This window comes from Rhinolophus sinicus, linkage group LG03 (genome assembly GCF_036562045.2).
Source record: "Rhinolophus sinicus isolate RSC01 linkage group LG03, ASM3656204v1, whole genome shotgun sequence".
Classification (NCBI taxonomy): Eukaryota; Metazoa; Chordata; class Mammalia; order Chiroptera; family Rhinolophidae; genus Rhinolophus; species Rhinolophus sinicus.
The window spans coordinates 147,174,487-147,200,024 of record NC_133753.1 but is presented as its reverse complement, the minus strand read 5'-3'; the positions used below and the strand labels follow the sequence as shown (position 1 = coordinate 147,200,024).

Sequence of the window (25,538 nt, the reverse complement as noted above, 5' to 3'; positions counted from 1 at the left end):
GACGACCGCTTGGAGATAAAAGGAGAAGGGCAATAAAGGGGATAAAAAGAAGGTTCATTTATGACATGAATAACTAACTAAATGGAGATTCATAGGAGAAAATCAAAAGAATTGGGAAAAGGCGAGAACTGAGCTGCTTTGTTTAAAACAGAAGGCAACCAATAGCCTTTCTGGTAGGGTGTTCTCCCCTTTCTCACTCTAGGCACCATCTATGGCCCTTCCACTGTACCCTAAGAATCCAGAGAACTCAGCATGACACTACTGAAAAGGGTAATCTCATAGTTTCCTTAAAGTTTTAAAATTCTACCATCTATTAGCTAAGTATTGATCCTGTGTTTGATTTTCCAAAGCGGGTCAAAAAGCTCTGCTTACTATTCCTTGAATATACCTTACATTGCCCCAGTATCAGCCAGTTCCTCTGATATACCTTCCCCCACACCTCTTCTTATCCAAATCTTAGTCATCATACAAAGGCTAGTGCAAATTCAGTGTCTAAACTCATATAGTTTAGCAGTTAGTATCTATATATTATACTCATGGCAATTAACACACGATATATACAGCTCAGATACCTCTCCAAACAGATTATGAACCCCTAGAGGAAGAAATATTTATAAATCTTTGCCCTTCCCATAGCCTCAAAGTAACCTGTATATAAATGGGTTCTCAAAAAAAAAAAAAGAGTTAATAAAGAAATGATAGAAGAAAGAGCCTAAGTTACGTCTACCAAAATCACTTTCCTCTGTGATAATCCTGCATAGAACTGTATTTGTGAGTTGTACCCTTTTCTTCTTCTTTAAAAATCTAGATATTTTAACGCAATATATCATACACATCTTAAAGTTAAGTTTGACTTTGATAAGAAAGGCTTAAATCTACCTTAAAAATATCTGTACCTTCCTTTTTAAGAGATTCTGAGACTTTCTAGAGAGTTCAAAGACTCTAGAGCGTTCAAAGATTCAGACGTTAGCAACTGAGCTTTGGGAACTGATAATATCTATCTACTGTGGAGGGCTGCAAATAATTCCTTGTATTATAGTAGTGGTTTGTAGTTTTAAACCCAAGAAAAGGGAAAATATCAAGGCCAACCATATGTGGGAAAAAAACCCACAACATAATACTCAAAATAAATGAAATCAAATTTATAGACATTTCATGAACTAGAAAACAGACAATCCATTCTTATTAGTACTAAAGAGTATCACATCATCATAGCCCTATCCATTATCTTGGATAGGTAACTATTACTTAAACTCCTAGTATATAGTCTGTCAAACCACAATACTTAAAATTGTGAGGCACTTATTTATTTTAAAGAGATATGGACCTCTAACCTCAGTACCAATGCCCACACAAACAAAAACGAAAAACACAACAATTGAAAATTATGGACTGGGGTAAGTGAAACATGAGTTTTGCCAATATTTTTAGTTTCTTTCCTTCAACTCAAAGGGAAAAGCAATAAAAAATCAAGACACATTTTCACTTTTCTAAGTTATCCAAAATAAAACCTTTTTAAGTGTATAATGTATAAAAAGTAAACAAAGTGGTTAGAGAAATATAACTACAGATCTAAGGTATTTAGGTATATTTTATTTTCCTTTTAAAAATACCCAAAATAACTTACATTATATGACTTTTAAATTTATGAATTTCATATCTCTAATAGTAACTTGAAAACGCATGCTATTTTTGAAAGTATCATACTTCTGTTGTTTTTTAAATGTTATAATGCTATTTACAACATGATCATAGGCAGTGCAACATCAGCATCAAAAATAGTAAGACTAAAGGTCTTTCCACATTTCACATTCACCAGAAATTAGATTTTAATAAAAATGAATACATTAGTGTGGGAAAAGGGGCTTAAAATCACCTTCCTTTAAAATATATACTTTGAAGCAATATATTATTTTTCACAATGAAATATATTGTAAATAAAATCATCCTTGTTTTGCTTCTTTATCTCTTTTCCATATTAGTTTCTTCATTTACTTTTTATGGATTTCACAATGTCTACGTAATACTGTAAATTATGCTGTAAAATATTTTTAAGTAAAGTAGAATCCTTCCACACTGCTTTATAGTTGCCTCGTCTCCCTTTATTCATGTTGACCATCAAGTGACTGAAACAATACAAGGCCCTAAAGGATATCTCAGGATCAATAAAAATAGGAAAAATAGCTGATACAGTTATTAGCAGTACTTACACGCCACCCAGAAGCAATCCTAGCAAACCCATGACAGACTGGGAGTAGACACACACACCCCACAGATTAAGTGGTGAATGTACTTCTTCAAACCAACACAGCTCCCACAAAAACAAACCAAAATAAATAAACAACTTACCTTATGCTAGAAAGGCTACAAGGAGGTTTATAAGGTTTATATATGGCAATAGAAATTAAGTTGGATCCTACAGGAAACGAAAACAAGGTAGTAATAATATGGCAGCTAAGAATAAGGCAAAATATGAATCTCATGTTTCTCTGCCTGTTGAGGTGAACAACAACCTATACAATGACTGGTAAACATTACTATATACCTCCAACAATTTTGATAATCTTGATGAATTTTACATATTAACTTTATGTATTCCTAGCCAATTAAGAACTCTAGCTTCCATAGATTGTATAGGAGAATTATGCCCCAATTTGACACCATTCATTCATTTAAGCACTTACTAGTTATGCCTACTATATGTCAAAATCTAAACACACATCAAAAGTTATGTGTACTTAGTCTCTCCATATTATGTATCTGTAAATTTTGACTGATCCAGCAACAATACTATACTGTCTACATGTATTTTACTATTTGATATTCCAAACGTCTTGAGAAAGTTCTCTTTGGCTAGATGGTAAGCCCGTGAGGATAGGGTCTGTATCTATTTTGTTCGTAGCTGGATTCCCGAGTGCCGGCCTCCCAGGATATAAAGCCTCCTGCTACCGGCTTTGATTTACTTGTTACATCTTTACAAGTTGCTGTCTTAATTTGTTTTGAAATACAAAGTGAATAAAAGTATCATTAAATAACCTTCCTGCAACTACGTATTCAGTTATATTACGATAAGAAGAAATTACAAATACGTATGAGGTAATATTTTATTTAATCATTCATTGATACAAACACCAACTATGCCTTGAACATCTCACGTCAGGCAGCCACTGGGAATGAAAAAGACAAACAAGACAAAGCCTATTCCCTGAGGAACGTCACAAATTGTTAGAGAAAACATCTCATCACAAACATCTGATATACAGGGACACTAAGGAGGGACACAGAATGTTGCAGATCATAGCAAAGAATGCACCTAATGCAGTAGTTTCTATAGAAGTATTTTCCTAAATAAAATACATGGTTATCTGTAAAATATCTTCATCAGGTCTGAATAAAACTTTCTTCACCGAGTATTTTACTTACATAATATCATGTTTATATATTGTTTTTTAAAAGTATCCCATGATTACAAACCTGTAACAATCCTTTCTAGATGTTATAAACATGCTTAGGTAAGAATACAAAAAGCTGCCACATGTTTTTAACAAGTATGACTCAAGCCTATCACTTTACCTGAACATTGGAACGATCTGAAACATTTCCAATTTCCCAGATTACTGCATTCTGTTAATATTTATTGAACATCTAATATTTGACAGATCCTGGAGAAGAATGGATCTAATTCTCTGCTCTCAAAGAGCTCACTGTAATAATGTGATTTCATTACCATCACACTAAAGCAATAACATATTTTGGCTCTATCTTTCCTTTAGGACAATTAAGGAATCTTCTACTCATACCAGAGAACTAAAATGGTAATCACTGTATATATTTTTCATTAAAAACTTAGTAGTATATGTTGATACTTTTCCTAAATTTTTTTGAAATGAATGAAATAGGAAATAAATTGTTAAATAAAATAATCCTATGTTAAGCTGTAGCAGGAAAACAAATCTAGTAAACATTAATTAACTCCACACAAAAGCAATGCCTGTAATTTCAGAGTAAAATAAAAACACACTAATGGGGAGGAAATAAAAGTGAGTCCAATAAACTTTACAAGTTTGTAGGTATTATTTTAATCACTTGAAATGATTTACTTTTTAATAATAATATTGTATTATGTAATAATAATTTTAAAACTCTGATGAACTTGGTTTACACTCAGGATAAAAATAACAGGGCCAAGCTAGGCATCTCCCAGCTATGTGGCAAAATACCTGTTCCACAGTATAATCTCTGTATTCTCCTATAAGGTAAATTCCCAATTACTAAATTTTCCTCCAACATTTCTGATCTTATTTTCTACTCCCCTCTAGAAAATCAACAGGTAGACATTTACACAATATCTGTCATAACAGAAAAGAAACAAACAGATTTGTTTGGAAATGCCTAGATTTTCTGCATTTAGTTTTTAAGAGTGAACCACAAGGATGCATGGAAACATATTAAAAACTACTGGGTATATTTTTTTCTAAAGTTAGTCATCTTACTGTGTTTAAAATTGTTCATTATTTTAAAATTTTAAAAATACATAGAAAAATCACACAAAATAAAGTTATGACACTATGAAATTTCATAAAACAAACACATAGTTATTATAGATTAACTACCATGGTGGTCAGGAAAATCAGAACTGTGCCAACTAACTCAGAAGCCCTTTCCACGAACCCAATCCCAATCCCACCCTTTCCCACCTCCCGTAAGTTACCATTCTCCTGACTTGTATAGTACCTAATCATTTCCTTGTTTTTTGTAGCTTTGCCATCCAAACGTGCATCTTTACATACTGTTAACTATTGGTTTCTACATGTATTATTATTTTACATTTAGCATTTCATACAGTTGATAAATATTTAAGTTAATATATTTTAATACATAAATGCAAAAATATCAAAAGTTTTATATATCTTAAATGTTTTCTCTTTTTCTTATAGTAAGACAGGGTGATTTTTTCCAAGGAAAAGGATATTAACAATGCATCTATAATCATTTGGCAAATAAAATAATAAAGTAACAAAAATCCATATTCTAAAGAGGCAAAAACAAACCAAAAAAATTTTAAAAGTCAAAAATGTTTCTGGGAGAAGCATTTTATGTCAGTCTATTGAGATGCTGCTTCCCAGTGTATCCTCTTTTTGGATCAAATACATTTTTATAAAAATTCTCTAAAAAAAATAGTGTTTCTGGGATAATTACCGAATTTTTTAAAAAGTTATTCAAAATTATAGAATGGCTCAAAATTACATCTGTTCAGTTTATAGGTATCACTTCTAATATGTGCACATATCAAAAAAATGTCTTTCATGAGAAATGCTAAATGCCTATGCATATATAACATGGTGGTATGTATGAAAACATGATCATCTCAAATTTAAATTTTACTTTACTAAATTTTTTATTTTCTAATTTCAGAATAGATTGGAGCTCACTGAAAGGTGAAATTTAATCTGCTTTAAAGTAACTTTCCTGAATATAAAATTAATATTAACAATAAATATTTGGAAAATACAGAAAATGTAGACAAAAATAAAAATCATGCATAATCCCAATATCAAGATAATCTTTTAACATTTTAGCCTATTTTTAAATTAAAGGAATTATTCATTATTTACTACATTATGCCCCCACGATTTTTTCGAAAAAAGTAGTTTATCTTCCGTTATCCAATTGATCTTATAGATAAGTGGAGATTCTAAAATAACAAGACTACTTTTTAAACATATCAGAATTTATACATGCAAGTGAGTGTTCTTTTACTTTAAAGATGCCAACTAATGAAGAAAATATTTTTGAGTGTGCTTCCTTGAGAACTTGAAATTCAGTAGGTATACATATTAATTACCATTATAGAATGGTTCCCAGTGGACCATAATCCGGGAATATAACATTCTAGAATTCTACCAAAATCCTGTGTGTTCCTATTTCCCGTTTGTTTCCCTGAGTCTTTCAAATTTCAATGTTTACACACTAAACATGAGTTATGTTGATCATTTTCAGAAATTGTCTACTATTAAGAATTCAGGAATCCAACTCATGAAAATAACCATAAAGTGTGCTATGGAAGACAAATGTATTTCTAAAAATCCAATTGTAATAAAAATAATGTGAATCAAACTCTTTATCTTTTCACCAACCTCCATTTAAAAAAAAACTTTTGAGATATACTACCACTGAAAATAAATTGGCTTAAAATCTACTCTAATTTCATTCCTTCCTCTGGTCAATGCTGATTTTCAATAACCTGGAAATATATAAGTGGGTTTCTAAAGCTAATAAGTGTGACTACTGTCTGAAATGCTGAAAGTGCCTTATGAATACGAAATGATGATGATGATGATGATGATGATGTGTCACGGCTATGACAACAATGATGATGATTTATCTAATGCCTCTAAGAGATGCTGAATTAATTTAGTATTCCCTATACGACTCCATCGTGAACAGTAACACGCACCTTTCCATACAATGGAGTTTTGAAAACGGACTTGTATAATTACATTTTTTAAATTAGATCCACATATATTACATGCCCTTTAGAGTAGAACGCTGACAATATCTAATGCCATCTAGTTCTCAGGATTACTGTGTAATTTGAAAACTTTTCCCCTGATTGGCAGGCCAAATCTGGGCATGTCTTTCTTGCTGTAAGAGAGATGAGACGAAGAATCATGCTCTAGCCAGATTCTTTACACTCCTCATGGGGGCTCTCTGCTTTACCTTCTGCCATCGCTCAAGGGTGCAAAAGGAAAATGAGGTGGTTCAGATAAATACTGTGCCCCAGACCTTGCCTTATCTGTCTCTTCTCTGCTTTTTCTTTATATTCAGTAGCATCCATTTCATTCTCCTTGTTACCAAGAGCTACTGTTCAGTACACAGCAATGTTTATAAGTACAATCAATATCTGATGAGGTAATCACAAGCTATCTTACTCTAACCAGTTCAGTACACATTTCAAGTATTACACAGTCCCTGCTAGATGCCCAAGATTTTCACTTCTCTTAAGACTAAATCCTATTTTCCTCCTATTTTCCTTCCTAGTTCCACTAGGAAGTAGCACTCTTTCTTGTGCTACTTTTGGGGTTATAATTCTGGCTATTTTCTCTCTTTAATCTATGACTGAAGTATTTCCTTTGGAAGAACTAGGTCTTTTTCCTTTTTGACGTTCTGGTTCTGGTTTTCGAGGTTATTTACAAAGAATGATGCCTCTCTTCTACCAGCCAAACAAGGATTCCTCTAGTTAAGTTGTGGGTACCAGTACTTACTATCAGACACTTCCTCAGGCTCCAGCCCCAATTCCCATTCCTCCAAACCAAGGAAACTGGATTTTCTCAATCCCAAATTCAATCTGTCCTTCTGTGATGGTCAGTTCTGCAAATACAGTGTTTTCCCAGTCCCTTCACAATACAGTCTCCCCATTCTTAAAGGCAATTGTCCTCTAAAGAAAATCCTCCTTGTTTCCTGACACCCCCTCCATTTTTTTTTTTTTTTACAATTCAACTCTAATATCATCAACTGTCTAAAATCACATTTGAGTTTCTTCTACAAAATAAAAAATAAAAATCAATATACAGTATCTAGTCAAGAACAGTCCACTGCTCCCTTTTTTTTTAAGGATTAAAAAAAGAAATCACATTTTCATTTTTGCACAGAATCTTTTGCTTTCCTTTCTTGTCTTTCCTTTAATTCACACAATAAATGTTACTTGTGGAACTGAATTCCCCTCAGTGAAAGGGGATATTTAGCCTTCTGACTGCAATTATTCTTATTTTCATGTTCTTAAGGAACTTCAAATCTCTTATGATATGTAGCCAAAAGCTGCAAAAAGAGAATACTATATATATATATATATATATATATATATATATATATATATATACACACATACATATGTGTGTGTGTGTATATATATATATATATATATATATACATATATAGTGTGTATATATATATATATATATACATATATATATATATACACACACACACACACACACACATACATCTAAAATGACACAAATCAGGTATGCTTAAAGATAAGAAATGCCTTTAATAGCTTAGAGTTAGGACTACTCTCTTATCCTAAGCTTCTTCAACAAGACTCAAGCAAACATTTGTAATTGACCTTTAAAGTTATGAGCCTTTTTTTCAAGAAAAAAGAACAATTTCTTAAGTACCAAAAGAAAACAGTGTTCCAATGCATTTTTCAAGTGCAGTAGTTAAAAAGAAAACTGACAATATGACAGTAAAATTACATATTAACTTACATAATCATGGAAGGCTTTTGCTTCACTTGAATGTTCACATGTTTCCCGTCTTTCTGGAGCTGCACAGTACAGATCCCAAAATACGCTAAAAAAGTAATTATGGTAACATTAAGTAAATCATATAATGCCAAGTGAGAGATCACAATTCTAAAAATAGAAGACATATATTATTCTTTACACAGAATGTGTTTTCTTCAGGATAAATATTTCTTTGAAAGGCTTAAATTCAGGTAAGGCTCTTCATGCAACACTAGGGTATAATCTAGCCATCATTCAGAAATGCTAATAACATTTTTCTAAGAGATTAAGATTTTTTTTAAATATTTAAAACGGTAATCCTTAAGCATCTGTTTACATGACTTAAGCATCTGATTAAAATAATTACAATACTTTTCACAACTTTCCCATGAATTAAAAACAGTAAAAACATATAATTTAATCACAAAATGATAAAGTGGTTCATTATTTTTTTCAAGATAATTTTGTTGTCCAATTCTCAGGCCAATACCCTGACCATTAAATCACCTTGGTCAAACAAATACATTTTCTTAAAATTTCCTCTTGTTTTCCCTTGTAATTACCAAAATAGGTTAGTCATTTTAAAACTTAAAAAATCCATGCTAACTCTTTTCCTCCTATTCAAGAACAATGGGGAAAAGCAAGATGAAACTGGTTCAGTGAAAATAATTATATTTCTTACAAGACACATGGCTTTGGTCATCCTTCCATCTATGAAATTAACTATGAGCATGAACAAAGGATTCAAAAGTCAGGAAAGCAAATATCTAAAAATAATGGCGATAAGCCAGCCCTACTAATTACTAGCTCAAGCCACTTAAACAGACTGGAAACACAATTTCCTCCTCTATGAAATAGGGTTGTTGAGAAAATTAAGTTATATAACATAAGCACAGTATTTGACATATTGTAAGCATTATTAACAATATCATCAACACTATAATTACTTTGCATGAAAGCTTAAAATTCATACATATTGGGAAGGCAGGTCATTGTGTTGAGGGCAATATTAACAATGGTACAGTAAAACTTGGTACTTTAAACCTGGTCTCTTTTTTTGACCCTTGAAGTCTCATTTAGTCTGGATCTCTCCTCAGCTAGGAGAAAACATTCTGTAGACCTTATAACACAATTAATTCAGTAAAATAAGATTACCCTCAGAGGTGAAAAACATGAAAGGCTGAACATTGGCATTTATTGCCTTTTAAATGTTTACAATAAGCAAAAAATACAAATAAAACAATAAAGGCTAAAATAATTTAAGTGAATTTCAATTCTTGTAGGAGAGTGAAAGCAGGTAAAAGTTTTACCTGGCCTCCCCATGTCCCTTTTGGGATAAAAGGTGTAAGAATTATAGACATACAAGGACATAGCTACAAGTTTTCCACTTGGATAAGGTGTGTTATGAATTACAGTATGTTGCAATTAATCCTATTTTCATGTTCATAAGGAACTTCAAGCTCTTTAAAACAAAATTTTGTAATGGTAGTCTTTAAATTATACTTAGTTTAAACACACAATATGATATGCGATATTATGACAAATACCTTAATACCTCTTCTTGTTTCCAAATTTCCTAGCAAATGTCATAAGGTCTCTCTTAAAAATTATTCCAATATTACTTTTAAAATGCTATCTTACAAAATTGGCTGGAAGAAAAATAATTTATTATTGGAGTATGCCCTAAAAGTTATTAAATATTGTAAATAATTATTTACATATATAATTAAATTAAATATTTATCTTAGAATAGTTTTCATTGGTCTATTTCTATTTTTAAATTTCCCCTTTATAGATTTAATGGGAGGTCAAAAGTTTACAAGATCAAGATGAGGGATAACAAAACAAGTTACTAAAATAGGATAACTTTATATATGGTATCTCTAATAATCCTAAATTACCCATACATGATCTCCATGAATAAAAGTGAAGAAATATATCCCTTTAAAGATACTTACCCAATGGAGAAATATGCAGTTCTACAATAATAGTTACAGACATCAATACTCCATTCTCATTAATGGACAGAACAACAGACAGAAGATCAACAAGGAAACAGAGGGCTCAAACAGCACAATAAACCAACTATATCTAATAGACATATACAGAACATTCTCTCCAACAATAATGACATACATGTTCTTCTCAAGTGTACCTGGGTCATTTTCTAGGACAGACCATATGTTAGGGCACAAATTAAGTCTCAATAGATTTTAAAACATAGATATCATATAAAGTATCTTCTCTAATGACATGGGATAAAGTTAGAATTCAATAACAGAAGGAAAACTGAAAAATTCACAAATATGTAGAAATTACACAATACCCTCCCAAAGGATCAAAGAAGAAATCACAAGGGAAATTAGAAAATACTTAGAGATGAAACAAAAACACAATATATCAAAACTTATGGGATGCAGCAAAAACAGTGCTAACAGTGAAATTTAAAGCTATAAACACTTACATTAAAAAAAAAGTAAGATCTTAAATCAACAACTTAACTTTAAAACTTAAGGAATTGGAAAAGAAGAACAAATTAAACCCAAGTTAGCAGAAGGAAATAGTAAAGATTAGAGCAGAGATAAATGCAAAAGAATAGAAAAACAATATGAAAAAATTAATGAAAACGAAAGTTGGTTCTTTGATAAATAAAATCAACAAACTTGACAAACCTTTAGCTAGATGGACTAAGAAAAAAAAGAGAAAAGACAAATTGTTCAAGACTCCACCAAAAAAGACTATTAGAATTAATGGATGAAATCAGTAAACTTAGAGAAGAAAAGATCAAAATCTGTTTGGTTTCTATAGACTAACAACAAACAATCAGAAAGAGAAATTAAGAGACAATCTTATTTACAATTGCATCAAAAAGAATAAAGTACCTAGGAATAAATTTAACCATGGAGGTGAAAGATCTATTCACTGAAAACTATAAGACACTGAAATAAATTAAAGGAGACACAAACAAATGGAAAGATTTCATGCCATGGGTTAGAAGAATTAATGTTGATAAATGTCCATACTACCCAAAGCAACCTACAGATTCAACGTAATCTCTATCAAATTTCCAGTGGCATTTTTCACAGGAAAATTTGCATGGAACCACAAAAGACCCTGAATAGCCAAAGCTATCCTGAGAAAGAACGACAAAGCTGGAGGCATCACACTTCCTGATTTCAAACTATGTTACAAAGCTGTAGTAATCAATAGGCACACACTTATTTTCTCTACAATGTGATATGCTAGTGGCTAACAAGCTTTCAGTTCCTCTAATCCCTATACTTATTAAGCTTGAAGCAAAATATTATCCTTGAAATGTGGTGAATTCATCACCATGAATAATGCTTTAGATTTACCCAGTCTCTTTATTCTTAAACAGAAACAAGTGAAAAATCTATTTTACAAATGAAAAAGCTACAGAAGCAAACTTGCAAAGCATTAAAATCTTTGTTCTTGTATCATTTATTATTAAATTTTTCCCCATAGAGAAGTGAAACTAGCGAAGTATTAAAATCTTTGTTCTTGTATCATATTTTATTAACATTTTCCCCCACATAAATCAAAGGAAAACACAGGATTCCCAAACTGATTGTCATCCGAACGCTGTTTTCCTTCTATCCTAAGCATGTGCGTTGAAATGATTGAGCTAGCTGTCACTATCTCTAGGGAACATAGAAAGCAAAATGGTTGTCAGAGTAGTCTACAAGGGTGAATAAACATGCCAAATGTGTCCCAAAAGATGGGATGCTAACCTAATTATATAACCTTTATGCCACTGGCCAGATCAAGGACTATCTCAAAATGAAAATTAAAAGAGGAAGAAGAAAAACAAGCTTTGGGGAAAACACTTTTTTCTGAGGAGCAAGCCACGTAATTATAAGTTCAACTCTCAATAACTAAGGAAGTTATTTCTCTTTGGCCCAAAATTATATTATCAGTGAATGTCATAATCCACATTGAAGAAAACTATCAATTCATAAGAAGATTAAGGAGGTTGTACGTGACATGTACATGTACCTGCTCATAACCTTTGAACTTCCATGTGTATGTACTTGTCTTACTCCTTAGCATTACTTAATACTTTTTAAAATGCAAGCATTCACTTTTGTCCTGCTATCATAAAATTTTCACAATGCTCCTGGATTAGTAATAAATTCACATTTTAAAGTATCAAAATAGTTTACATTTAATAAGTATGTGGTAAATTCAAGCATCATATACTAAGCATTACTGATTTAGCATTTAATCCTCCCATATTGTTCCCATTTTATGGGTGAGGGAACTGAGGCTTAGGAAGGTTAAATAGTTTACCTAAGGGTCACACAGTTAGTGGCAGAGCTGGGCTTGAATTTTTTAATTCTTACATTATTTTGCCTCTAATGTGAGTACGGTATTAAGAGTTCTTATTTCAAAATGCCGTATGCTGATGGTGGGCAGGTTTATATAGCTCTGGCAGTCTTGAGCAGCATCGGCCGTTGTAAGAATGTGGTAGGTACCTGTCCTAGATAGAATAACAAGCACTTTGTTGTCCTGCCTTTGACCCTTGCACTCTAACTCTTTTCCTAAGCATCCCCTGGCAACCACCCTCTCATGCTACAGCAGCTGCCAGTGACCCATGGATGCCTCAATATACGCATAGACTGGACTCAGAAGAGACAATTTTTCTGAGTTCTATTTACATCTACTGTCTGCAATTAGCCACTCACGATGCTCAAAAGGGAACTGTAATTAATGTCTTATTAATCGTGGGCCACTAAATTCTGCTCTGTGTTTAAGAAATAATATCTGTTACTGAGATAAGCATCGGTTATAATTCAGGAAACTTCAACTGTAATTCTAAATTTGACCCTGAGCAAATAGTTTTGTTCCTTAGTTTCTTTATGTAAAAAGAAAGAAAAATCTGTTATATATTTTACAGTCTTTTGGAAGATACAAAGAGATGGTATCTGAAAAAGTATTTTTAAAAGAAGTATAAAGGTACTAAAAAATATTCTAGGATAGTCTCATATAGGTAGCATGGCCAGAAAAAAAATGTTTTCTTATTAACTGAGTGAAACTGACCTCCATTTCCTTTAATTTCAGGATATAGATACATTGGCCCAAAGTTATTCCAAAGGTGTTTTACATATAAAATTAAATTAAAATGGGACACAGTTTCTGTCATTAAAACTGTATAAAGTTTTAAAAAGTATATTTTTAAATTACACAAATTGAAAAGGATATTAATTTCAGAGAAAAGAAGTTTTTGGCATTTCGGTTTCTGAAATTCATGTAAGAGCTGGGAACTATTATTAAAGTGTACAGACAAGAAATAAGTTTTCAAAGGGGATTAGATCAAGGTGAAAGTAATGAACATGGGAGGCACGGGAAATATGACAGCAATGGGCATCGTGCAAACTGGGCAAGAAAAAAAATAGCCATAATGGAAATCACATCAGAAGCAAGGAAAAAGAGTTCTACAAAGTGAAATCACATACTCTATACCTTACTAAAGACAGAAATTCTCTTCTTCTCATCTCTCCTGTACTTTATTCCGCATTTTCATAGATATGTGTTTCTCTCCATACATCTTCAAACTCCCCCACTCTTTCCACTTTATCTATTGTGAGCAAATCTATTCTAGGTTAAAAACAAAAATGTTGGGTCCTGTTTTATTGTTAATCCTACAACTACTACACATGCCACCACACTTCTCAACTACTCTCAGTAACCCTCAAGCTGGACAAATGAGTTATAGCAGCATTCGAAATTTCACTTTTGCCATTCCACTAAATCTGTTCTCCCCAAAACCACTAAAGTTCACCTCATTTCCCAATTGAGAAACTCTTTGGGTCTTTTCACTTATACTTGCTGCAGAATTTAATCTCTCCTTTGAATGCCTTTCCTGGTTCCCAAACATTATTCTCTCCTGATTACTCTCCTTCCTCTCCAATTATTTTCCTTTGAGAGCTCTCTTCATCTACCCATGCTTAAACATTGGCTTTCTCCAGGGTTCCAACCCCAGGCCCTGCTCTTATGTTTTACACTGGGCAGTTTCATTTATGAACACGCTTCACCAACAGTCTGGTCAATACTGATAACTCACAAGCCATTATGGACCTGTCTCAGAGCTACAGACCCAGGTCTCTGACTTTGTACAGGGCATCTCTATCTGAATATCACATAGGAATCTCAAAATGTAGCCTGTCCAAACTAAATCATGGTCTTTTCTACAAAGCCTGTTGGTCTCTCTATATTCCCTCGCTCAGTCAATGGCATCACTGTTCATCCCATGATCCAGATCTAAAACCTGAGAAACTACTCCTTCACCTCCAAACTACTCCATTCAGTGTTCACTATCTGGGATCCATCACCTAAGCACGTTTCAACTGAAAAGTTACAACTACCCTGTAAATTACAACTACCCTGTTCTCAACCCTCTTCAATCCATCTCGGTGTTGATGCCAAGTGAGTATCTAAAAGCACAAGTCTAATCATGTAATGTACCTTGTTTAAAATCTTGAGCTTTAGTCCAAAACCCTTGATGTCCTCCTGGACTTCAAAATCTGGCCCCTGCCTTTATCTCTATCCTTATAGTCTATCAGTTCATAGCACTGCACCTACAATTCAACTGGTCCAAGCTACCTGTCATTCCTTGAATGCACACTCATCCCTTTTTTCAAGACTTCATACATACTAAGTACCGCCCCCCCAAATCACCCTTCCCTCACTCAACTTTCAGCTTTCTCTGCAGGCTTTCCTAATTCTCCCAAGCTGACGTGCGTATTCCTCCTGTACTGCTATTAGTTAGAACCAGTACATAGCTCAGTTATAATACTATTACTTATATGTAAGAGCTGTACCTTCAGATGGCTAAGACCAAAAGAGCTAAAGTCTGACAGAAGCAAAAAGCCAAAGTATTCAGTGAGCTCTATCTACAGTATGAAAATAGGTTAAATTCATGAGAACGAGAATAAAAGGGAAACAGGTGCAAAAAAACAGAATTAATCCTATAATGGAAAACTTAAAATCCTCACTTTATTAGCCCACTAATAAAATAGGGACAGACTTCTAAAATGGTTTCTTATGCCACTTTGTAGACCTAATCAGAAACATACAAAATCTAAGGGTGTCAACAGGTGAGGAGACTCAATTATATTCAACAAACAGTTAAGGATTTGCTGTCTAGATCTAGATATCATAAATACATACTATATAAAATGATAAGTTGACTTTTACAATATTGTACATTACAAGAGATTGGTCTTAAACTCCAGGAAAACAGCGCAACGATAGTGTTCAACTGCAATGAACCGTTGTTCCAAATACAGGAACACTCTGAACCAAAGAACTGCACCTGTTCCTGCCACACGTATGTGAAACAAACAAGGGAAACCCACAACCACAACTGACCAAGTGCGGTTCCATTCACCATGGAACTTCTAGTAAAGCATGTTTTCAGAAGAGACATTAAAAAGATGATGGCATTAAATAACATATCAAGGAAAACCACATGTATGGCACTAGAAGAGTGCTTTTGTTTCTTCTTTCACATAAGATGCTGAGAGATGAGTGCATAAGGCACTGAAGAGGAAATGCTTCTAATTGACGAAATGCAAAAAGAAAAAAAGGCTACCTTCTCATGCAAATACCTGGACTACCAATTGCTGCTGCAGAAAAACTACATACTTAGGCATACAGGTGCCACAATGAAATTTGTAAGTTATGATATCAACTGGACCTTCAGTACTACCTGACAATCTTTTTGCATGTTCCTAGTCAGTTCTATCTGTGAATCGATACAGAATTATTTCAAAATTTGGGGGACTATTCTTCACTCTCCTAAAAATTCACCACCACTACCACCTTCAGTTTCCTCAGGTTTAATGAGAGGTCATGAGAGTCATGAGGGAATCAGAACCCTTATAAAAAGAGCTACCAGAAAGTTAGCTAGCACGCATGTGTCCCCCCCACCCTTCTCTCTGCAATGTGAGGACGCAGTAAGAAGGAGGCCATCTACAAGCCAGGGAAGAGGGTTCTCGCCAGAAACAGACTGTACTAGCAGCTAGATCTTGGACTTCTAGTCTCAAGACCTGTGAGAAAATAAATGCCTGTTGTTTAAGCCATCCAGTTTATGGTATTTTATTATGGCAGCCCAAGTTGGCTAATACAGAATCATACTTACAGTTGGAGATTCCGCATACTGGTCCTAATTTCAACTTGATTCATTAGTAATATTTTAAGTTAAATAACACTAATGCTAGTTTTGAGGGTTTTTTTGTGGTTTTTTTAAGTGCTGCCTTTCAGAAAATAATTGTACAAAATGAAAAAGAATAAAAGAGAAGCATGAAATCATAAATAGGTATAGTGCAGGCCTACTGAAATGCATCACCAAGCTAGCAAAAATGAAATAAAGGATACTTACCACCACCAAGAATGTAAGAATCCCGGTGGTTCCCCCAATGTGATGTTTTTTTCCCATCTTATCTAAAATGAATAAAAGAGATATTAAATACTTTCCTAGTAACACTTTTTCCCAGACGTATTACAATATTTTCCCATTTAAAATATTAAGGTAATATATAATATTTTAATTATTCTCGTATTATTCTTTACTCAGTTAACACAGATACTCATTTTACATAGTGATTTGTTGACTACATAGTCTATGAGAGAAGATGTCACCATTATTTTACTGAATTTGCTTCCCACTGTGCCAGAATTTCAGAAGATATTTCAGGATCTTAAGGTACATCAAAATCAACATTATTAATGAAATGAAAATCAGTTATCACCACTAACCCAGAAATTTGCAAGCGATTAGACATAATAGGTAGACTCTAAAGTATGCCTTAAGGATTGAATTTTTTAAAAAGCTCCTGATTTGAGGGGATGGGAGTAAGAAGTTATGTTTTCTATAAAATAAGAATTTTTAAAAGATGGTAATATTAACTTTCCAATTGTTTATATTTCAGATGAGTTGGAGTTCACTATAATAAAATTTAAAACTAAGTCAGTATCTCCCCAAATTAAAACTTCTGACTAAATAAACTTTACAAATTAAATTTAGAAATTGGAAAGCTGGGTGGGTATTTATACAGTGGCTTTTTAAAGCACTGGATAGCAGTGAACACAAAAGATAAAAAAACCTTTGCACCTAGAGAGATTAAACTTTTGCAGGGAAGTTAGATGACAAACAAACCAAAAAAAAAAAAAGAAAAAAAAATGTATTTGTATTAGAGGTAGAAGGTGACAAATGCTATGGAGGAAAACAAAGCAGTAAAGGAGGATAAAGAGAGCAGGAAAACAATTAAGAAGTGAGTTATAATTTTAACTAAGGTGATCCAGTCTCAAAAACAATCTTTATGTACAAATGTATGCCTTAGTGTTTTTTTTTAATAATTAAAAATTATTTAACGACACTCCAATCAACAAAATATATCCATAGGTCCTTAACACTACTAGGAAGTAAATACTTATAATTATAGATTTCAAAAAAATTCAAAGAATCCTTTCTACAACTTACTATGGGAGAAGTTAGGACTTCTTAGCCCAAAGGATTTTTTTTTAAAGTTTTAGAAAAAGAACTGAGAAAGTGGCCTTAAATGAAACAAACAAACAAAAAAACCTCTTTAAGGAAGAGATGGTGAAACACAAGTACAATTAAAACCACTGAAACTGGTCACATTTTTTAAAGAGTTAAGAACACAAAATGTAAACCAATGGGAACCTAGAAGTAGACAAGCAATTTGCTCTCAAAAAACAAAGAGAAATTTTCTAAAGATCAGAAAATTATATCATAGCCATTTTTAAAAAGAGCTAATAGGAGAATTTCCAGGAATTCATGAACTTGAATTTGTAAAGACTAAGTATGAACAATGAACTAGAACATGTTCATATAAATGTGAGCCAGATCCTAACTTTCATTCTCCTAAGTAGTAACACAAATAATCTTTATATCTATGCTACCTTTTATCTGATAATTTCAGTTAATTGATATTATATCTTCCTGGCACATGACAAAATAAGGAATAGTACTTAATGAGTCTTATGAGGAATAAAACTCCGATGTCTTACTAAAGTTATAATTGAATAAAAAACCTGAGTCTCATCTTCCTCTCCATGTTTTCACTAGTTGATATCTTCCTGAAAGGGTAGCATAGTGGACCTCGCAGACGTGCACCAGATACACTAATAATCCCAAACCCTGCAATCATCCTAATCACATAAACAGCAAATTTTCCAAAACAGCGTATTTGCATTTCATCTCAGTTAATCTTGACTTTACATACCATGACTGCTAAAGCAGATAGTACTATTCTCAGTCATAAGGAGAGTATGAGATGACTTAGGGAAGATTTACGTAGCATGACTGGTCTCAGTGCCAGATACGCTGGAGGTAGGATTAGACCCACGGTGTGGAGTCCAACGACACCACACCACCCTCCTGCAATTTACAATGTCTACAAATCATCAGCTCTTTAAGGAGATAAAGCACTCTAGAAAAATACCTATATGGCTTATATTTGACATGGTCTTTTAGCAGAGAAAGTCTGAAGGTAACGCATTTGTATTTTTTACAGTATTACATCTTACTACTCATCATACTTACTTCCTCAAAATGGTTCACACATATCATCTTTTTCACCCTCCTAGTTGTCTTTGCTATATAGTGAGTAAAGTTAATCTTTCTCACTTTCTATTGCCAGTCTGTGGCAGAAGCATCTAAAACTTTGGTCCATCACATTGAAGTGAACACAAAAGCCATACTCTTATAGTTAATGAATGAACAATTAATGCTTTAGGCATTTCCAAAGAAGAGATGATTCTGCATAGGATTACGTTTGCATAGTGAATGGTAGATTTTGTCTCCAAACTAATTACTAATCTAGGTATTGCTTGTTTAGAGAAAGCATGAAATAGGAAAACAGAACTCTGATCTACAGAAAACCAAGGCACGTTCACTGAGCATTGTTAGAAACAATTAAAATTAGAAACAACATGAAAAATATTCATCAATAGTGAGTATAAAATAAATTTTGATACATACTATAGAACAGTGTGTAATCATTAAAAATAAAAAGATGTATCTACATAGAAAAAGGGCCATGCTATATTGGTTTTTCGAGTTGGAGATTTGGGAGGTTGAAGAACAATATATATAGTATAAAACATTCTCTGTTTAAAAAAAGTGCGCATATATATGCATGCATTTTGGTGCATTCCTATTAAAGAAGTAACACCAAACTTACTTACAACAATGATCTCTGGAAACAGCTAAAAGAGGACTTTCATTTTAAAATCACATTCATCTATGTAGTTTAAATTTTTTAGCCAACATGCATTAATGATGGATGGGGTTGAAGAATAGCCAGAAAATACCTCTAAACATCAATAGTCATTTTAGAAACAATTCTGCTATTTATGAAGGAGCATTTTCTGTTGTACTGAGTTCATGGCCTTCAGGCTTGTTTAGGTGTTTGAGTGGCATCTGTAAGTACAATTTCTCTCAAACCCCAGACCCACTGTGTTCTAGGGCTTTTTGCTGTTTAATCATCCACCTACCTTCCTGCCACCATTTGCCCAACTAAAAGCTGCATTCTCCTGTAACTTTCGTGTAGATCTCGAGGCCCATTCCTACTGCCATATTCTGCATTCGACAGTCTCATGTGATTATGCTGTGTCCCTATGATATGATCTAGCGTTTTCAGCATTTCTATATAAATGCAGAACCAAACACTGAATCATGAACAAGATGTATGTCGACAGGGGTAAGACAATGCCATATGCTTTATAAATGATAATTACAAATTACAAATACACTTACTATATGATATAGCAGTTCTTCTAGGAACTTAACCTATAAATATGTTCACGTGTGCATATATATGTAAAACAATTTACATTGAAGCATTGCTTGTAATTGTAAAAGGCCAGAAATAACCTAAATGTCCATCAGTAGGGGGGCTGGTGAAATACATCATGGAGCATTTCATAGAATGAAATACCCTATAATCACAAAAAGACAATTATGAAGTTTCATGAACCAATATAAACCGACTGAAATCAAACAAGTGAAACAAAAATTAAAGCAGTGAACAGTGTGTATAACCAATTAACATTTGCATAAACAAAGACAAATGATAAACATACGTGCGTGCACACACGAACATATGCATACACAGCTGCTTAACTTTTCATCATTATTTGCTTCCAGTAAGGTATACTGGTCTTTTACCTATTACCTTTCAGCCTCACACCCACCCTTCTATACTCCATTCTACACTTGGTGCTGGGATTCTGAAAATTACATTTCCTGGGCTTCTTGCCAGCTGGTTTCCTGTTTAGTTCTGCCATCAGGAGACACCAGCAGGAGATCAAAAGGCAGTAGGCAGAAGAGAAGCTTCCTGCCCCTGGCTCCAAAAGTGAAGCAGTTGCTGGGGTGGCAGCAGCAGCAGCAGCAGCAGCAGGGATGGGGCCCCCCTTGATGGCAGCAGCACCTTTTTCCAGGTTCCTGTCTTGTCAACACGGGACCTCTTTGGATGATCCAGACCCCCTTCAACAGCACAGCAGCAGGTTTGAAGCTCATAAGCTCTAAACTTTTCAGAGTATTCATAAATCCTTACATACTTTGTAAGAATTTTTAAAAAATAATACCATAAAAGGATATAGCTAGCTCTTTTGTTAAGAAAAGATCCGCTATAGCTATGTATATGTTTGTTCCTGGGCAAAATTCCTGAGACTTCTAAATTTAGACACAGCCTACTGTTCCCACCAATATTCTAAACTCTTCCATGTATATAGTATGGATGCATCTATACACTAAAGATTTAAAAAAAGGAAAAACTTTTACATTTTAATTTTAAAAATTTAAGCAACTCGATGTATAACTGGAAGGAAAACCTGACTGCCCTTTGAAGCAGATAATCTAAAATTGTGCTGTTCACATGATAGCGACTAACCAATTTAAAATTAACTTAACTGAATGTTCCTCAATTGCAATACCCACTTTTTACATGCTCGATAGTCACAAGAGACTAGTGGACAACTTATTAGACAGATTCGAGATCATTTCCATAATCTTAGAAAGTTTGATTACTGAATAGAGCTGCTTTACTTTAGAAGAAAGGTGGATGTCCTCTTATAGAGGAATACCTTTTTCTTGAAAAAGCTCCTTGATGAATCCTTTCTCTCTCTTTGTATTTTTTTGTCCCAAAAATGGTTTGAAAGTAGAGAACAAATACTTACTATTCTACGTAATAAAATAACAAAAATTTAGGAGGTTGCCGATTGTCTCTCTGGGTTTTTTGTTTGTTTTTGGAGGTGGGTGTCTGGGAGGTTTCAGGAAAGGAGAACAGGGGAGAGGATGCAGGAGCGAACAAGATGGGAGGCAAAGAGCCCCAGGCACACAGCTAGTGAGAAATTCCCTGTGGCAAGGAGATCAAAGAACTTAAGGATAGTTATGTCTAATATTTGAGTTAATGTTGTTGTCTATACTGTACAACATTTAACGTTCTTCAGTTTTCTCCCAACCTTCAATAAGAATATTTTATATACAAGAGCAATTAGTGAGTCGAGCTTTGAGGTCATACCAGAAACCAAAAACTTCAGGCAAAGAAAAGGTATCAGCCATAAGAAGGAGAAGTAGTCGGGCTGTAATACTTAGTAGGAGCAAGAAATTACAGCAGAGACCCCAAGCCCCCTCCCTCTAGGAAGGCCCCGAAATATCAGAGGAGACTTAAGACAACCTATAATATTAGGGACTAGAGCTGGAGCCATTTTGATAGAAAAAGTCACCCAGAAGGTGGGAGGAATGTGGACCATCCAAGTGACAGACACTTGGCTCCTACACATTCACATAAGATAGATAGATAGATAGATAGATAGATAGATAGATAGATAGATAGATAGATAGATAGATGTATGTGTATATATACATATACACTCACTTGGACTCTAAAGAAAGACTATACAAGATAGAAAAGATCGGCCAAGAATTTAAAATAACACTTTGAACACTTACTCCATGCCAGGCCCTTCTAAGCACTTTGTGTGTACTAATTCACTTAAACTTCAGCACAACTTTAAACTGCTATTACGATCATCTTCGTTTTATAATTAAGAAAACTGAATAAATAAATAAGATGCAGGACATAATTCAAACCCAGAAGTCTGGCCCCAAAGCCTATGCTCTTTTCCACTATATTGCCTCCAAATTAAAGTTCAAGAAACTGGTTAGAAAATTATTTTCTCTCTTCATACAGGTGAAAGATAAACAGAGAGATCAGAATTTTGGAGTCTATGGTGTTCAATAATTTAGCATCCCTAAATAAAATCTGAAGACACAATCTGTTAGATGTTTTTAGGCCTCTATTTCCAGCTAACTTATTAACCAATTTATAGCAAATAAGGGCTAGTAACATTGTATAAACAATATAAATAATATAAATATTGTATAAACAATGTAAAAAAAATTAAGAAGAGGAAAAAATCTAGATCTCTGCAATACTCTAATTCTTAATTTTATTTAAGGACACCAAGCCAATTCCTATATGTAGCCAACCCTGCATTGGTTATTTAGATAATGAGAATGTATTGTCACAGAACCACTCAGAGTTTTGACAAGTTAGAAAGTGAAGAATAGTTCTGGGAATCACATGCACTCATCTCCAAAGTCCAGAAATACTGTTTCTTTTTGAGGACAGTAGTTTGTTTTCAGCTTAACTGATTCCTCTTGTGAAACTGAACCAGACTGGTAATTCAGAGAAATACTCACTTTTGGATTCCAAATGCCGACACACAAAATAAAATCATGGCAAGCAGTTGTCAAAAATGAGTAAATCTTTTCTGAAATTAATCTCATTTCTACCAAATAACCCTAGAAATTCTGTGTATCCATTGTCCATTGAGCTCAGAGCATATCAGTACAGTACCTAGTTATCTGTTAAATCCACTTGAGTCCAAATAGCTGAACTTCCTTACACAAGCTAGCAACATTTTTCTTTTGTGATGAAGTTTAATAATCACTGTACCTGGTATCTTACAATGTTGGTAACAAAGTACAGTCTTGGGAACCCGTGAGGATTCAACAAATTGAGCCAATTCAAAATGGTCCTTAATCTAAGGAAGGAGATCAGTAAATCCTTTCATCATTCATCAAGTTTTCAACTGTACTAAAATAGAAATTAAAAATCTCCGTAGCTGGCTTTAGATTCTTTTAAATATACTATAAGTTGGCAGTGATTAATAATACAAATATTAAGAGCATCCTTGTGATTTCAATCACTTCCTCTGTCATATCACAGTCAATGTGACTTAGAACCGTCACAGACCAAAGTCTTCTAATTAATGTTTTAATGAGATAAAGATACACTAAACTTCTGTTCTGATTTGAATTAACTTTGAAATCAAATTTTTATTACACTGAACATATTACTTCTGTGGTAAAACAACTGACTTCTTATGTGTTGTGAGCAAACCTCTTAAATTCCTTAGTTGCACATAGGCCCTAGTAGTTCACATACACCAAGTAATGAAATAACACGATCGGGGGGGTTATGTGTGTTTGTTTACTTGTGTGTTTGCCAGGCAGGGTACTCTGGTCCAGGGGTTGCCTGTTGTGTCCCTGATCGGGTGGGGGCCAAACTACTGAGCTCCCTGAAGACAACATGATTTGGGGGCAGTACCGTCCCATAGAAATATAAACAGGAGCCACAAACGAGAGCTGTATATGTACAATTTTAACTTTTCTAGTAACCATGTTAAAAAAGAAAAAAGAGGTAAAATTAATATTAGTAACACTTTTTATTTTGCCCAATATACCCCAAATATTACCACTTTAAGTTATGATTAAAAATTTTAAGTTATTGATATTTTATATACTTTTGTTCATACTAAGTCTTCAAAACCCAGTGTGTCCTTCACATTTATAGCACTTCTCAATTGGATTAGTCATATTTCAAGTACTCAAAAAGTCATATATGGCCAGTGGTCACCATACTGGACAATAAAGATATAAAAGGAAAACCAGGGGCTTTGAAATTAACATAGACCTAGGTTTAAATTCTAGTTCCACAACTAAGCTGTGTGACCATGAGCCAGTTATATAAACTCTGAGCTCCGTTCTCATCAGTACAACAGGAATAATACCATCTATCTTGCAAAGTCCTTATAAGAATCAGAGTAATATGTAAAGCACCTTAGCACATTATGTGCCTTGCATATAAGAGAATAAAATAAAATCCTCCTCAATCTCACCATTATATAAAGTAGAGAAGAAAAAGTACCACTGTAAGAAAGCTCAAATTCAAAGTTTAAAAATAGGTGAAAGAGAAAAATAAAAAGAGAAACAAGAACTTGAAATAAGATTATCAAAGTGTTTTCTAATTGAAATCTAGTCATCAAGCCACTATTATCCATACAAAATTAAAACAAAACAAAACCATATTTTCTAAAATTGTGAAAAATGACATTTTGAGACATAGTGGTGTATGTCTTTTTTTTTTTTTTTAAGCAAATTTGCTTTCTTGATTATTGTTGCCAAGACTAATATTAGCTTCCATTTCTAAGGGGGAAAATGGCTGGAAAGTTGAATAGAAGGTTAATGGCACGTAAATGGCATTTGGGGATATTAAAAATGCTTACAAATAATCTACAAAGACTATATTATGCATACTAATGACTGAGCATTTGCTACACATTATATAAAAATTAATTTCTTTCAAATAATTGTTACACTATATTTTTCATTCACTTATATATCAAAATAAAATGCAGAAAATATATAAAACATACCTCTGATAAAAATGTTTGGGCTGATTTCTGAGCTCCTACATGGAGCAGATATTCATATACGTAGAGTGCTAACCTGGAAAATGAATAAAATATTTATTGAGAAGAGGAATATTTAAAATTAATTATTTAAATAACGCATATATTTTTACATTACAAAAATAATTTACACACTTAACAGTGACAGAAAATCAACTCTTCCCATATCCTTTCAAAGGAAATATATATATATGTGTGTGCATATATATGATATATACATGATACATATGATATATGATATATATGATATATATATCCAAAAAGAACTTTAATTAAAATAACAAAGAAAAAGGCAAATATATCTTTTCTTGGCAAGAAACATCCAAATACAGATTTCTGTCTTCGATCATCTCACTTACCATAAGCTCATTTCCTTTGTTATACCTAATACAATTAATAATTTATAACCAAACATTAATAACCCTTGTAACCTATTTTAAAGTA

At 33.3% G+C, this 25,538-nt stretch overlaps 1 protein-coding gene across 7 annotated transcripts in view; it reads right to left on the bottom strand.

Moving 5' to 3' along the window:
• SSBP2 (single stranded DNA binding protein 2) overlaps positions 1-25,538 on the bottom strand; it is a 272,802-nt gene that overhangs the window by 177,749 nt on the left and 69,515 nt on the right. For all 7 annotated transcript variants that reach the window (XM_019715082.2, XM_019715079.2, XM_074328767.1 and 4 more), the window contains exons 2-4: positions 25,059-25,131; positions 16,690-16,751; positions 8,268-8,352 (exon numbers count right to left, since the gene is read on the bottom strand). In XM_019715082.2, the coding sequence (XP_019570641.1) occupies positions 8,268-8,352; positions 16,690-16,751; positions 25,059-25,131 (220 nt within the window). The remainder of the gene's footprint in view (positions 1-8,267; positions 8,353-16,689; positions 16,752-25,058; positions 25,132-25,538) is intronic.